This window comes from Myotis daubentonii, chromosome 1, assembly GCF_963259705.1.
Source record: "Myotis daubentonii chromosome 1, mMyoDau2.1, whole genome shotgun sequence".
NCBI classification, from domain to species: domain Eukaryota; kingdom Metazoa; phylum Chordata; class Mammalia; order Chiroptera; family Vespertilionidae; genus Myotis; species Myotis daubentonii.
In genome coordinates this window covers 31,424,586-31,440,622 of record NC_081840.1, presented here as the reverse complement: position 1 = coordinate 31,440,622, position 16,037 = coordinate 31,424,586, and the positions used below count along the sequence as shown (strand labels likewise).

At 38.9% G+C, this 16,037-nt stretch overlaps 1 protein-coding gene and 1 pseudogene across 1 annotated transcript in view; one reads left to right on the top strand and one right to left on the bottom strand.

Moving 5' to 3' along the window:
• Positions 1-16,037, bottom strand: part of KCNH5 (potassium voltage-gated channel subfamily H member 5) — a 250,185-nt gene that overhangs the window by 42,952 nt on the left and 191,196 nt on the right. Inside the window, exon 10 of the mRNA XM_059694117.1 lies at positions 14,858-15,054. Within this exon, the coding sequence (XP_059550100.1) occupies positions 14,858-15,054 (197 nt within the window). The remainder of the gene's footprint in view (positions 1-14,857; positions 15,055-16,037) is intronic.
• Positions 10,692-10,827, top strand: LOC132223775 (5.8S ribosomal RNA; annotated as a pseudogene).

Below are 16,037 nucleotides of genomic sequence, written 5' to 3'. Positions count from 1 at the left end.
ACTTGCCAGGGCAATTTATCAAAGCTTTGATGCAAAAGCATCTCAGACTCAGATGACACAGGTCCTCTGCATCCAGGATACAGGATGCAAGGAGCAAGTCATTCCCACACCCAGCCAACCCCCAATCCTGAGAGAACTTTACTGAGCTGTATTTTGAACTAGAGATGTTCTCTAATTCATGAGTTGCTCTTTTTAAATGACAGTTCTCTCTTTTTGCATTTCTTTTAATTAATAACCCTGTGGAATATTTTTCATTAAAAATGAATTTTACCTTTACTACAAAATGTCAAACATCAATAAAATGAGTGACTTTTCCTTACAGGGAATATTATAAAAAGGAAAGATATTAGTGCACATTTTCTTTGACAAATTTGACTAGTGGAATGAGCTTGTCCAAGCAATATTTCTTTCTTCCCTTACTAGTGGCCTGTCTTTATTATGTTCTTTCAAAAGTAAATGAATAGATGCAAATAGCATTTAAAAAAATTAAGTCCTTCAAAAATGCCATAATGTTGAGGGCATGTGAAATTAAATTTTTATGAAAACAAAATGCAGTTGCCTTTTAATTTTAAAAGTGCAATTTAAATTTAGCTTGAGGTTCTAAATAAAAGAGTAAACTTAGCTCTTGTTTTATAAAACTACTGGGTTAATACTGAACACAGATTGGAAAAGCTCTTTTCCATTTTTCCCAATGCTTCCCCTGAGTGTCTCCCATTAAGAGGAACACATTTACATAATAACTCTGCTTTAATAGCCACGGGGCATGGTTAAAAGAACAGTACTCAAATAGATAGTAGAGTGTTCAGATAGCCAATCTTGATAGATATAATGTAGGATGAGTTTAGAACCTATAGCTAAAATGCAAGGTTTAGATTAAGTTAAATTGGCTAACTGCTAATCTTACAAACACAGCAAAACAGAACATGGAAGTTTGCTCATTAACCTAGATTAAGAGACATGCAATCCATGCGTTAAAAGTGCTAAGAACTGGATTTGATATCACGACCCCTGCCTGTTCTCTTAATATGTATCATTAGCCAAATCATTCTATCAAATGTTAGGGACCACACTTGAGCTTTTACCACAATAGAGGTTATGCTGAATGTGTGGAGTTTAGAAAGCGGTGGAAGTATATATTGCTTTGTGTGAACAGAAGTAGCCATTTCCTTGGAAAAACTCAACATTATTCTGGCAAGCGTAGAAGTGTTCATTTTCACAATTCTCTGCACATTCCATGACTGCATATAGAACACTTGCCACTACATTTTGCCTTTGTCTTATAAGAGGGGGATTCTAGCTTCAAGAGAGACCAGACTTGGGTGCCTCATTAACATTTCCCTTACTTTATGATCACCAGTGAATGACAGACTCCAGCCTAACCTCTTTCTGCTAGAATTTTGGGAGAGACTCTTGAGCACCAGTCTTGCACTAACATCTGTCACCATTTCCATCACCATCATTATCATCACTGCTAACCTTTACTAAGACCTCACATGGAGTAGTTTCTATGCACTTAATACTCACAACATATCTATGAGATAGGTACTAGACCCTAAGCCCCATGATGACAGGGACACATCCATTTTACTCACTTATAGGCATTCTGTATTTAGAAAAGCGCTTGGCATTGAGAGGCACTCCCATATAGATTTATTGACTATTATCATCTCATTTTACAAGTGTATGAACTAAGGCATCGTGAGTAAATTCATGTGCCCAAGATCATACACTTGAACCCAGACTGGAATTCTATTCCTTATGAAGTGAGATCTTGGAACATTCCTTAGGAAAGAGTACAGATGCTTCTTGACCATGGGTGTAACAGGACTGCTCTATATTTCTGAATTGGGTGGAAGCAATGGTCCACTTCTCCTGCCTGCAGTTGTTTAAGAGAGAAAGAACTATGTGTTTGGGAGAAGTTTCCTCTTTTTCCCTTCACCAAAACAACAATTAGACATTCATCTAAATTGAATACCTAATGCTGTTTGAAAATAAATAATTCAGGTGTCTTCTGAATCTCAATATTACAATTTCTCATTACTTTGGAGCAAGTTTTAACCTATTAAAATGTTATTTGGTCATAATAATCCAATGCAAGTCTAAATTTTTTATCTTTAATTTCCCAAAGAATTCTCTAATTCCTCAAAAATGTAACCTTTGTAAAGTTTTATTAAAAATAATTCTTGTGCTTGGGGGATGGGGTGGTGGTGGAGAGGTCAATGGAAGAAAAAAAGGAGACTCATGTAATACTTTAAACAATAAATAATTTTTAAAAATAATAATAATTCTAAAATTAGCCCAGTGGTTTTCAGAATTAAAAAAAGTTAATATATCAGAAATCTATTTTTTTGTTATTTCCTGCTTCTTTCCTGGAAATACCTATTCCCCCAGGGGTATCCAGATGTACTATCAGAAAGCTTTGCTTTTAGTTAATTAACTCTGCAACATTATCACTCAGCCATTCAATCAACATATGTCTTCAGAGTGCTGGAGTACAAAGAGCAGTTGGATGTATGAGAGAATAGACATTTCTCTACCTCTAAGAACTTAACAGTCAGCAATGGGAACAGTGCATCTATTCAATGCACATACCCTGCAAAGCAACATATAGTAACTATTAAATAAAAATTACAGTGGTGGATGCTACAGAAGTATGAAGAAAGGAGAGATCATGTGGACTGGCACATGGGGAGGGGAATGGAGAAGGTAGGGCCAAGCTGATCCTTGAAGAGGAGCTGAAGTCACAGGATAAGGAGACCAGTATCCTATATAATAAAAGGCTAATATGCAAATTGTCCCCTCAACAGGGAGTTCAACCAGGGGGCAGGGGGCAGGGGGCAGGGTCGGATGGCCAACCACTTGTGGCCCCTCCCCCCAGCCAGCCCTGCCCTTGACCACCACTCCACCCGCACTGGGGGTGGGGCCAGCCAGACCCCACCATGCACCAATTCATGCACCAGGCCTCTAGTTTTTTATATAATAGCAATTCAAGTGACTCATATCATTTTCCTTGTAATATATTTTCCAAGTTCACTTCCATTTTCTATCTTGCCATTTCACTGAAATTTGTGATCTCAAATTTTTAGTTTTTAGAGAAAAAGTATTTTTATAAATCAATAAAGAATATCGTTGCCCCATCTGTCCATATAAAATAACTTCTGTTGCTATATGAGTGGCTATACTTTAACTTTATTACTGCCCTAGTCACTTTTATTAGTTTGACTTCATTTTGGTGAGATGTCAAATGCATCTCTAATCTTCTTGAACCAAAATTAATCAGCTGCATGTTTGACAAACCAGAAAACACCTGAGCACTAAACACCTCCACTGTCTGAAATCGAGAATAAAGTAGCAGGTTTAGAACTTGGGTAGGTTTTTCTGAACAATGTGAAAATTCTTGGTTAATTTTAAATTCTATGGCATTAATTATGATTTTATTACTGAGATTTAGATATTTAACCATGGAAAATACAGAGGTACCTAAGCATCCAGAAAAGGATGGATAAGTTTGTTTTATAAAGTTTGCTCAAAAGCTGGAAATTCAAGTCTCTTATTCTGTTTGGTATAGTAAAGCTGGCTTACTCATCAAGCATCAGATACATTTTCATATAATTATATTTGTTGTAAGTCTATTCTGCTGACAGACTCATTCTGATTGATTTAAAATTTTTGAAGCTCTCTCTCTCTCTCTCTCTCTCTCTCTCTCTCAGCATTGCTTGACCTTCATTAATGTTGCCAAACTCCACAGAATTGCTGGTTCATAATCAAAAACACCTCTCTAAAGGAATGGGTTAAGTAGAATGCCACAGGAACCCAACAACAGAGATTTTTCATCATGGCAAAGCTACCAAACCCAAATCTACTTTCATACTCTTCTCAGGAGAGCCAACATCCGCTTTAGGACCTACTTTGCAAATACTTTGGAGAAGTCAGCTGTGTTAGCATAAAGGGAATCAGGCCTGTCAGTTACTCTCTTTGCTCCCCACTTCCCTCCTCCATCCCAACAGCCCAGAGAATGTCCTCCTGGCCTGTGATTTCATCCAGTAACAAGCCACCCTGTGACAGCCAGGTGCGGAAATGTTAATGCTAACAAGCAGGCAGTCAGCCTCATCTGATGGAGTCCTACATCCCTCAGACTGGAGCTGATCTCTGGGGTTTGCTTTCTGCGGGCGCAGCAGGCCCTTCCTTAGAAACAGCGCCCTCCACAATGGCTAAGCAGGTCATTCTACATCCTGGTTTCTGCATTTCTGAGCAGTAGGAAACACTGTTTTCTCACTCAAGAGGGCGTATGTATCTTCCTGTCCTGGAAAACTAACTTTCAAAGGACTGTGTGACATATTACCCATTGAATGTGCTGGAACTACGATGCACTCCACAACCATATCTAAAGCAGTTGCTAAGGCACCTGTTAAAAGAGGGAAGCAAATTCCTGGCCAGGGTCCAATGCCCCGCATTACCTCCATGTGCTGCCATTAGGGACACTTGGCTGCTTCTTACGTGCAGAATTAGCAGTTAGAGTTTTCATTCTGCAATTCCCACTGTGAGTGTTTGTTTCCTAAGGGACTGAAGCTCTACCAATGACATCATTCTCCAGAGGATGAAACTGTGGACACAGAACAAACCCCAGGGAAGTCAAGTGCCAACCTCTAAAAATGTTGGGTGAACCAGGTGTAACCTGATTCAGAAAGAAAAGGCAGAAATGAAGGACTTTCTCTGGATGAAATTACTGTAGCCCTGCTGGGTCATCTGAGTGTCCCTGGCTATTTAATAGAATGACTTGATTTGATTCCTTTGGGAAAAGACCACTTGATTGCAATATCAAAATCTATGAAATGCACCTCCCAGTGGAGGGGGAAACATGGACATTCTCAGAAGGCAGATGCCATTCTGGTCATAATAGTCAACTATTCAGAACGCAATCCAACCACAGAACAGTCTCTATTTTTTCATTTGCAAAGTGTATGGAATGCTTAAAATGCCTTCTATTCTATATAAATTGACATGTGTTATTACAATATTTATCTTACTTTTTTCGTCAACAGTCTGAACTCACAGTAATACTGAATTCATTGTAAACATCTTAAAACTCCTCCTCCAAGTAACTAAATGCTTCTCCAAATATTTCCTGGTTGTAAAGTGTTGCAAAGCTACTCCTCAGAAGCAGCAAGGAAGCTTTTATAATGTGTGTCTACGGAGCTGTAGATTTTCTCAGATACCTCAGAGAACAGAAAAGGCTGAGTCAATGGATTCAGCTCAAAAAGTGAAGGGAAGCACTCTCTACAATGACAAACTATACGATCAAACTTAGGTGTTATGTTGGGGTTTGGGGAGGAAGGACCCTCCCCCAAGAACTCAGCCTAAAAATATACTGAAATAATAGTCCATAAACAGATACAAGTTTAATATTATACATATAACTTTTTTTGAGCACAGGTAATATCCACTGACTTTGTTTTCCAGAAGAGAGAAGTAAAAAGAGACATAAGGAGATAAGTCGTATATTTAAAAAGTGCATGTATTCCAAACTCAAAACAACACCAAAGGGCATTAGGGGAGAAAATAATATATGCCTTTCATTCTTCATAGGAATCCTTGCTTTTTCATTCAAAAGGGTTATTTCCTTTAAATAAAGATGGTATGCTATAGCACCATGCTTCCAGTGGTCCCTAGTAAAATAATATATGTTGAGAATTAAGACGTGGTAGACATGTTGCAAATGAACAGTCTGGCATCAGCTATGATGCCCCTAGAAAGGCACTATTTTAAGGTACGATTCAGCCCTAAAATAAAACAAATGCTGAAGCATTGCACCTAAGCATGGGTTGTTGCTATGTTGAGGGTTCCCAAGAAAAAGAACTTATAAAATATCTACCCCTTATGTTACATTAGATAAGTACTCTTCTGTCTACTAAATGCTTATTCATCTCCTTCTTGTTTACTGCTAAAATACATATTTTCTTGTGCTCAGAATAAATTCTAGTTTTTTAAAAGAGGCACTGTCAAACAACAGATAATATAATTTACTGTTGAGTACGTTGGTAAATTATTGAATCCAGTGCTCACTCTGAAACTTGGGAAACTGTCCTTAAAGAACTGGAGGCATCATAGAAGAGTGAGAGTTCTGTGAACCTATGTCCTGGTAACTAAATGTGGAAACATCGTTATTCCATCTGGAAGCAGACCAAAAGCGAGCTCTAAATAGAAGCAGCTGAAGGGCTCAAAAGACTGCATAAATAGGTCTCTGCTTCATTTAAATGCACAAGACAAACTCCTGGAATTGCTGAAAGTCAGCCTCCTTCTACCACCATCAGCGGAATGAGAGCCAGCTCAGAGCTGAGAAACTGAGGTTGGAACCTCAGAGCAGCTATCAGCTGTGTAGCCAGGAGCAAGTCACCTCATCTCTCTTAACTCACTCCCCGTGTTGTGTAAACTGCCAGGCAGTGAGCCACATCAGTGTGGATGCAGCTCAGTTTAGAGGGTTCAAACATGTGAGCAGAGCTACTGCCAACAGATCCAGTAGTGCGCAGTGAATTTGCAATCCTGATGATCAGTTGAGGTCATGAGAGTTATAACTACTGTCTGCTCAGAGTCTAGTGTGGTAAGTCCTTTAGAATGAGATTAGGGTACTATTCTGGAAATCACGGCCCCTGGCATCATGTGAGTTTAATTCACTTAACACTTGTGTCCAAACTGTTGTACTATTCTGAAAGCACATGACAAGCTGCTACCTTGTGGCAGAATCTGCAGGTGAGAAACTGCAGCTACAAGTTAACTCCAATTGTGATTTAACATGAATTAGTAATGCTCATTTTCATAATCCTATTTCATAAGATTCTTTGCCAAAGTTGTCCAGGGTATCATTTGTTATTCTAGTCAGTATTGATAAAAGCTGTGCTGGGTGGCATGTCTGTTCACATTTCATTCATTCATTGACGTATTCACTCAATTATAGCAAGCACTTCTGCTTATTGCAATAACAGGATTACAGGAAATACCTACTTTATGGAGCTCTTTGTTTAGGTGAAAAAACAAAAATGTAAATAGGAAACCATGCTACCACAATCAACTCTATGAGAGAAGTAAGCATAGATACCATGGACTACTTCAGAGTTTTACGGAAACCACACTATCATTTGTCCCAACTGTGGACAATATCTTAAGTGATTTCTTTTTCATGGGATTGGAATATTATGGATTTCTGGAAGGGGTATGCTCTCATTTTTGCTTAACTGTTACACCAGCATGGGCATCAGGGGGAAGAAAGGAAATTAGTGAAGTCAGAACACCCATTATTACATTCCTAGGTCATTTCTTTCAAGATGCCAGTACTGAAATACATGCTGACTGCAACACATGTACATCTAACAAGTCCTCTAGGCCTGTTTCATATCCAATTCTAGTGTGTTTTCCATCCGCAAAAGATAATTGCTATAGAGATGCTTCATTGCTCACAGAAAAAAAAAAAGGTATTTTGTGCTGCTAGATTCACCATGATAAAAATGCTTTCTGGAAAGAAAAACAGTTAATGAGTGCTAGCTTGTTCTAATGCAAGAGTGAGCCTGAACCACTACTTCTTACTCCTGGAACATTAGAATACAGGATTGGTGCTATACTTAGCTATAAAATTGCCAGCTGGGTCCAACTGCTCTCTACTTAAGAAGAGTGCCATGTGTGAAAAAGGACTCTGGTTTTATGGGTTAAAAGAGATATTGCAAGTACCTCTCTGTTCTGTTTTACCAATTTTCAATTTGTATTAATCATTCTGGGGAAAATTTTTTAAGTTTAAATGAGAATCTTTTCTTAAATCACTGTAGGAGTGCAAAAACATTTTGCTAGTCTTGTTAATTATGCATTGCCCAGAAGTTACAAAAATCAATACTGAATGCTGATGCTACTGTACATCCCCAATAAAGCAGACCCATTTCAGCTGGCTTGATTTTAAATTTTAAAACAAACAACAAATGGGGTTGTTACTGACTGAATGTTTTTGTCCTCCCACCAAATCCATATGTTGAAGCCCTAAACCCCCCAGTGTAAGTGTATTTGGAGATAGGGCCTTTAAGGAAGAAATTAGGGTTAAATAAAGTCAAAAGAGTAGGGCCATGATCCAATAAGATTAGTGTCCTTAAAGGAAGAAATACCAGGAAATTCATTCTCTTTCTCCATGTGCACACACAGAGGAAAGGCCATGTGAGCTCACAGTGAGAAGGCAATTAATCATCTGTAACACAAAGAGTCTTCACCAGGTATCAGCCCTGTCTGCACCTTGATTTTGGATTTCTACCCTCCAGACTGTGAGAAAAATAAATGTCTGTTTAACCATCCAGTCTGTGTTATTTTGTTATGGAAGTCTGAGCAGACTAATACTAGGGTTAAATTAATATTGTTGAAAGATCCCAGATTAGCCTATGTCTTGAACTAAGGGATATAGAGATGATCAATAAAAATGAGTATAAACCAGAAGCAAGATGGGTCTCTGAGGCAACAATGGAGGCCTTTCCTTAAGACCACAACTAATGGACAAGTATCAGTTTGGCATTACTTATGATCAATGTCCAGTGGGCTCCACTCCATGACAACAGTAGATGTACTAGAAACATGTTCTCTGGAGCTATTTGACTACAAAATTTTGATTACATCAGCAACAAATTCAGGGAAACCATGGAATGAAGACCATGGCCAATCATGGTCAGGCCATGACCACAAGAGAGGTTTATACTCACTAACACAATGGATATGGTCTTCAAAAGGGAAACCTGCTTTATTATACAACTAGAGGCCCGGTGCACAAATTTATCCACCAGTGGGGTCCCTTCAGCCTGGCCTGTGGGATCAGGCCAAAACTGGCTCTCCTACATCCCCCAAGGGGTCCCTGATTGCGAGAGGGCACAGGCCAGGCTGAGGGACCCCACCAGTGCACTATCAGGACTGGGGAGGGATGTGGGAGGTTGGCCAGTCGGAAAGGAACCATGGGAGGGCTCCAGGGCATGTCCAGCCCATCTTGCTCAGTCCCGATTGGCTGGACCCCAGCAGCAAGCTAAACTACTGGTTGGAGTGTCTGCCCCCTGATGGTCAGTGCACATCATAGCAAGCGGTTGAGCAGCCTTAGCATATTATTAGCATATTATGCTTTTATTGGTTGAACAGCTGGCCGGTCAACCAGACACTTAGCATATCAGGCTTTTATTATATAGGATTTTAGCCTATACTGACATGTTCAATCTTTGTTATTATTTTTCAAATTTCAGTTATCAATATATTTATTTGAGTTTTTGGAAGTGGCCATATAGTATTCATAATTCTCATTTCTAACAAAGAATTGTTCTCACCACCAGCTCATTCCTTTTCCTGTTATCAACCAGGTCTCAGATTTTCCCAACTCTACATGAAAATACTTGTTTTTCTTTTCTTTCTTTCTTCCTTCCTATATTTCTTCCCCTTTAAAAAACTTAACAAAATTTTAGTACTCATAATTGCTACATTTGGCAGTAAATTTGCCAATATTTTTTTCATAATTTCTAATGTGAAAGTGCTAACCTCAAAAACTAACAAAAAACAAAGATAAAAAATTGGGGTTTTGTTTAATGTGAGAAAATTTCTTTTTATAAATGCTTATAGTAGGTGGTGCAGCAGTCAGAATAGTTCTTAAAACTATTAGAAAGGAGTACATCAGAACACAGTAGTATCAGCAAAGCCAGATTTTCCATATTCAGTAATATCACTTGAACAATACTATATGTAAGTTACATGCTTTTACTAAAACAAGACCTTTCATAATGAAAGTGACATACCTGCTGTGGCCATATCATATACAATGGCTCATGCTGAGCCTGGGAGTCTTGAAAGCACTCTGAACACTACATAAAGCTTTCTTTTTTGGCTCCACTATTAGTTTTATTCTGAATCAGTGTGCAAAACACTAAGATCAAACTATGAATCTCATACAAACTCATACCATATACTTTCCTTCTTCCCTATTAAAAACGAACACAATTCAGTATTGCATTTTACTCACAATCTTCTACATAAGGCTTCTAATCTGGGCTGAACAGCAGGAATACAGCCAGCATGGGATTAAAAGGACTTGGATTCCAGCCCCACCTCTGCTGCTAATAACCTAAGTGAACTTGAGCAAATCATGCAATTCTCTGGGTCTCAGTTCTCTCGTCTTTAAAGAAAATAGATTGGACCTAGACAATCTGCAAGATCCTTCCTTGCTCTAGAATATTTCTCAGTTTGAAATAAAATTCTAACTCCAGCATTGCATCACCTCCTGGAATCCCTGCCTATCTCCTGGGATGAATTAGACTCATCTCCTCTATGCCCCCTTGGTGCCCTTGAGGGTAGCCCTCTCATATCTGACTCTAGAATGATGTTTTCACCTGATTCACTAGATTGCAGGCTCCTGAAGAGCAGGCACTTGGCCTTTTACCTCCAGAATCCCATAGTCACACAGTAGGAGCATGATGGTTGTATACTGAACATATACTGAGCCAGCCAATACTCTCTGTGTCACACTTTATCAAAGTGTCTCACCAGAAGAGGTATAGAAAATAACAAATAAAACTCTTCACTCATCCTATTAAACAGTCATTCTGGAGGAAAATATGTTCTGGCTATTTTGAAAGTGAAGAAAATACTTAGAAATAATAAAAATTCCCAGCCACATTTAATGTTGTTAGAAGTGCTAATGTACTTAGCGGTGGATCACTCGGCTCGTGCGTCGATGAAGAACGCAGCTAGCTGCGAGAATTAATGTGAATTGCAGGACACATTGATCATCGACACTTCGAACGCACTTGCGGCCCCGGACTCTTAGAAGTGCTAATGTAGCATTTATTTTAGGTTTCAAAGAAATGGAATATTGCTGACAGCCTTGTGAACAAATATACCCACCAACTTTTTAATACTTCTTTCTTCTATACTCACAAAGCATACTTTCAGTAGGTGTCAGCATCTTTTATGGGGAAAGGGTTATGGTGAAATTACCAAAATATCTGCAGATTTGATGAGAATACAGATTTCTCATCAACCTTTATAAATGATGCATTGGTGGTCCTTAAGACCACACCCAGGTTGGATGGTTTGCTAAGAGTAAGAGGACTCACAGAATTTAGCATATAGTCACGGCTTTGACTTTCTACAGCATAAGGATACAAAGCAAACTTAGCGAAGGGAAACAGTGGGTGGGTGAAGTCCAGAGGCCACTAAGCACAAGCCTCCAAAGGTCCTCTTTCTATTCCTTCAGCAACGCCCTGACACGTGGGAAAGTCGCCACCAGGGAGGCTCACTAGGAACATGGTCTCCAGCATTGTTACTGGAAGCTGGTCACATGCCTGGCACACACCAAAGCCAGATTCCTGGAAGTAAATGCTAAGCGTAAACCACACTGTTTGAATAAATAGTTGGGCACAGTGAGCCGCTCTTATCAGTTTTGGGAACCTTCTTGAAATTCAAGTTCCCAGGTGCCAGCCAAGGGCCCACTGCACAAGCACGTCTTTCAAAGCACAGCAGTCACACCTGCTGTGTTAACTCCTTTACACAAATCGTAAACAGCACTGTATAAGCACTAGGCGGAATGAGCAAAAGTGCAAAAACTGCTTTAAAAGTCTGATTAGAATCCTTTAAAATTTAGATATCACCTACTGGGTGTGCTGCTTGCTTTCTCAGACCCATACATAAGGGTTGGTCCTTAAGTTAATAAACACCGTTTTTGGCATTCCAGAGAAAGGTGACTTACATAGGCGAAGCTGTAAGAAATAAATTCCTGCTGCTTAAGGCACCCAGTCTGTGGTACTTTGTGATGGCTGCCCAAGCTAAGGCAGCTGCTGTCACTCTGCAGTGGCAACAGTGAGTAGTGAGACAGAAACCATATGGCCCTCAGATCCTAAAACATCGACTTTCTGGTCTTTGACAGAAAAATTTGCCAACCACTGCTCTGGTTGTTGGATGAAATTACCAGTTTTATATAAAGGGGCTTAAGGATGTTTAGTGAGAACTATATTTGCAAAACAAAAATATTATTTTTCCTTAATGGGGATAAAGGCAAGCAGCTAAAGCACTGTGGCATGCCTCCCTGTGGCAGCCACCAAGAACTGCACACCATACAAGCCTCTCACTCAGCCACTGGATCTGCTCATGTGGCCAGAACTGTACCCAATGATGGCTCTAAATCAGGGCTCTCACAGTAGGATCCCCCAATTTACTCGAAGCACACCTTTAAGTATGGTTAAGACAGCTATGAGATGTCAGTAGCACACTAAAGACAGAGTTTTATTATACAATTCACAACAAATGTTAATTGCCAAAAACCTTACAATAATAGCAATAAGAATAAAAAAAATTTTATTAGTAGCTCATTTGGGAATGATTGAATGAACGAGAAACTATAAATTGCTGAGAGTGTGTCTACTTCCTCATCGATAAAATAGATTATACAGGGTTTTGTTGTCTGTGGGTAGTTGACATTTAATAAGGTTAGTTATTATATGTAAAATATGTTGAAGTACCTGGCTATAAAATAGGCTCTCAAAATGGTAACTATTCTCATGAATCACTGAAGTATATTTTCTCGGATCTCCTTACAAAAACTACTTGGTTTTGTCTCTAGCTTCTCTTTCTATCAGAGGCAACCAAGCTGGTATGTGTACTCAACTCTTACAACCTGTGTGTATGTGTACACACGTGTGTGTGTGTGTGTGTGCACATGTGTGAGTGTGTGATAAGCACGTGCTCAGATGTATGAAGGAGAAAAAGGGACAATAGAGCTTTGTGATGAATTCATTTTGAAGAACCAAAATTTATTTTCTCTTGGTGAGTTCTTAATTATCTGTCTATGCATTGTAAATATATCAATTAGTGATTAGATATTAATCCCTCTGGGGCTGAGTTTCCTTCCTTGTGTGTTTTGAAGAGAAAATAATGGCCCTATTTTCCCCACAGGAATATGATAAACATCAGATGAGAGTCTGTGTAAACAACATGCTTTGAGGAGGACCGTGGCAAATAAGATCACCGTAACAAGGACGGTAACAACATAGATAGGAGTTGTGATAATCTTGCAGTAAGTGAAAAGATTCCAAAACGAGCAAAACTTAGATTGTAAAAGACTTAAAATATAAGAGCTTCAAATATCTAACAGACTGCCTTGTAGAGAAGGAATCTTTCATTGGAGAAGGTAGAGCATACACCAAAGGAGACATAATTTTGCTTACTACTTAAAGGGACTCCGAGCTCCCTAACACATAAGCAACCCTTAGTTTATATATGGTACCTCTCTTCCACATTCATCACTACCTTAACTTTCAATTGTTTGCACAAATAGATGTTTCCCAAATTTGTTTCACATAATAATCACAACTGACTGTAGGCTCCTTGACATAAAGACTCTGTGTTTAGTCTTTGTGCTGCTGACAGCTCTTTACATTTTGTCTTGCAGGCTGTGGATGCTCAATAACTATTTGCTACCAAAAATAGAGACCAAAAATGCTATTCAAGGACAGAACAAAATATCGTGACACAGCTAGTATGAATATGACTGCTGCAGCCTTATTCTCCTTCAGAACCCGGAGTAGGGAATTACATTGATTTGCTTATTGTCATTTCTCTGTTCCTACAGTAGAGAAGTTAATTTGCCTCTTGAATTGACTTTTTTCCTCCATGTTAACAACAGGGAAGGTTCTGTGTAATGGGGTAGAAGGGAAGGCTTGTTATTTCAAAATATTTCACCACAGTTGACAGGCAATCATTTTATATGAAATTCCTTCCGTGCAGTTATCCAAATGTGTATTTCATCCTTAGCAATAAAAGAGCCTTATCTAATGTCCAAGGACTTACAAATCAGACCTAGGAGATTTCTTTATGCAAATTAAATATGTGTCACACCATCAATAAAAAAGTAAAATGACAATGAAGATTATATTTGCATCAGCAGTGCAAAGTAAAAAAAAATCCTTATACCTATTTGTAGGACATGTCAGCGTGGATAATTATTTTTAGAGATAGTGTGCTTGGAAAGAATTAATGGGAAATAAGAATTAATGCAGAACGCCCTGACCAGTTTGGCTCAGTGGATAGAGCGTCAGCCTGTGGACTCAAGGGTCCAGGGTTCGATTCCGGTCAAGGGCATGTACCTTGGTTGCAGGCACATCCCCAGTAGGGGGTGTGCAGGAGGCAGCTGATCGATGTTTCTCTCTCATCAATGTTTCTAACTCTCTATCCTTCTCCCTTCCTCTCTGTAAAAAATCAATAAAATAAATTTTTAAAAAAAGAATTAATGCAGAAGGAAGTTTTAGAGTGAATCAGGCCCTGGCCAGGTACTTTAGTTAGAGTGTTGTCCCAATAACGCCAAGTTTGCAGGTTCAATCTCCAGTCAGGGCACATATAAGAAGCAACCAATGAATGCTCGGTCTCTCTCTCTCTCTCTCTCTCTCTCTCTCTCATCAATAAAAAATTTCTAAAATGAAACAGGAGTATATAAAAGACAACCAGTTTGATTAAACTTACCAGCTTTAAAAAATCCACATAATAGAGAAAGATTCACTAATAGTAATTTTAGCAGTTATAAACTCCGAGAACTAACTAATTATATTATAGTATAGCTTGTTTGCTTTTACTCAAGTCTGTTTTTCATTTTGCATCTTAAATTGTAATGGTTCAAATCTTTATCCATATATTCAGGTGCTATTTCCCCCTTAAAAAGTAAACAAAAGATAAATAAGGGGAAAGAAAATGATGTCACTTCACATTGCTGAGAATGTACTCCTGAAAATCAAATAACTTTCCAACCCTCCACTAATAAAGCATGACATAGTATCCCTCTGGATAATAAAAGGGAAAGTGGATCCAGATAACATACCCGTTTCCTTAGATTGCAAGTAAGAGTGAGATTCCTTGAGAATGAGTTTGCAAACGCCGTGTAAAAATCCAGGACTTTGAGCAAGGCTTCTCGCTTGATGATGTGAAGGTCACAGTATGTCAGTGCCCGGACATTGGCACACGCGTGAGCGAGGGTGGTTTCCTTCCAGAAGATGTCTCCAAATACATCACCTTTCCCTGAAAAATAGTATAAGATATGCATTCAAGCATCTACACTAGTTAGGATAGTAACTATGCTAACTACTATTTTTATTCCGTTTCATATATGGTATTGATCTCCTAGGGTAATTTCAAGCCTGAGTGTGGGACCCCATCTGTACACATATAACAATTTACACCACTTTTACAGAATACATGAAGCATTCACCCTGAATTCAGTTCTTGATGGAAATCTGGAGTGATATGAATAAGTGAGATCAGATGGAGAAACCAAAAACCTCATTTTAACAAAGTTTCATTATCTTCTGCCTCCTTGACTTATCCCATTCTGACCAAAAGGAGCAAGGGATATTTTTTTTTTAGTTTCATCCCTTCTGTCCCTTCTGGTACAGATGACAGTAAAATACAATATACAAGATCTACTGTTACAACCTTTATAAATCTGGAACTGATTCAACATATATTAAAATTACATTATTCAGCAACTAAGCTTTGTGCTCCGGGCAGACGAAAACTTACCACGACTTAGTCTCCAAGGATGCTCTTCTCTCTCCACCAAGTCAAACTTATACAAGTCTTCAGGGTGCAGCCCAAGAGCTAACATACACAATTACAGAGCCTAAGGAACTGAGTTGGGTAAACGTGGAGACCCAGATGTGTTATGCCATGAACAGTTCCATGAAGAATGCCCTACTGTAGTCAAATGTGGATGTCTTTTTTAAAATTCTAGCAATCACATACAAGTCTACTAAACACTTCAGCGTTCATTCCAATTGGTGACCTCAAGTCAACAATTCATCATCCCAAATCAAGAGTACTTAGTTGCCCTTCCTGTTGAGGCAGTTCGGTAAAAGCCCCTGGCATAGGCAGGTAGGAAAATCTTCTTACAGGCAGTCTGCCAAAGACTTACTCTTTCTGCAAATATCTGTTCTCATCCTGAAGATCAAAGCCAGGCCAGCCAGACCACCAGCAAGAAAACATAACATGTAACCACAGAAGTG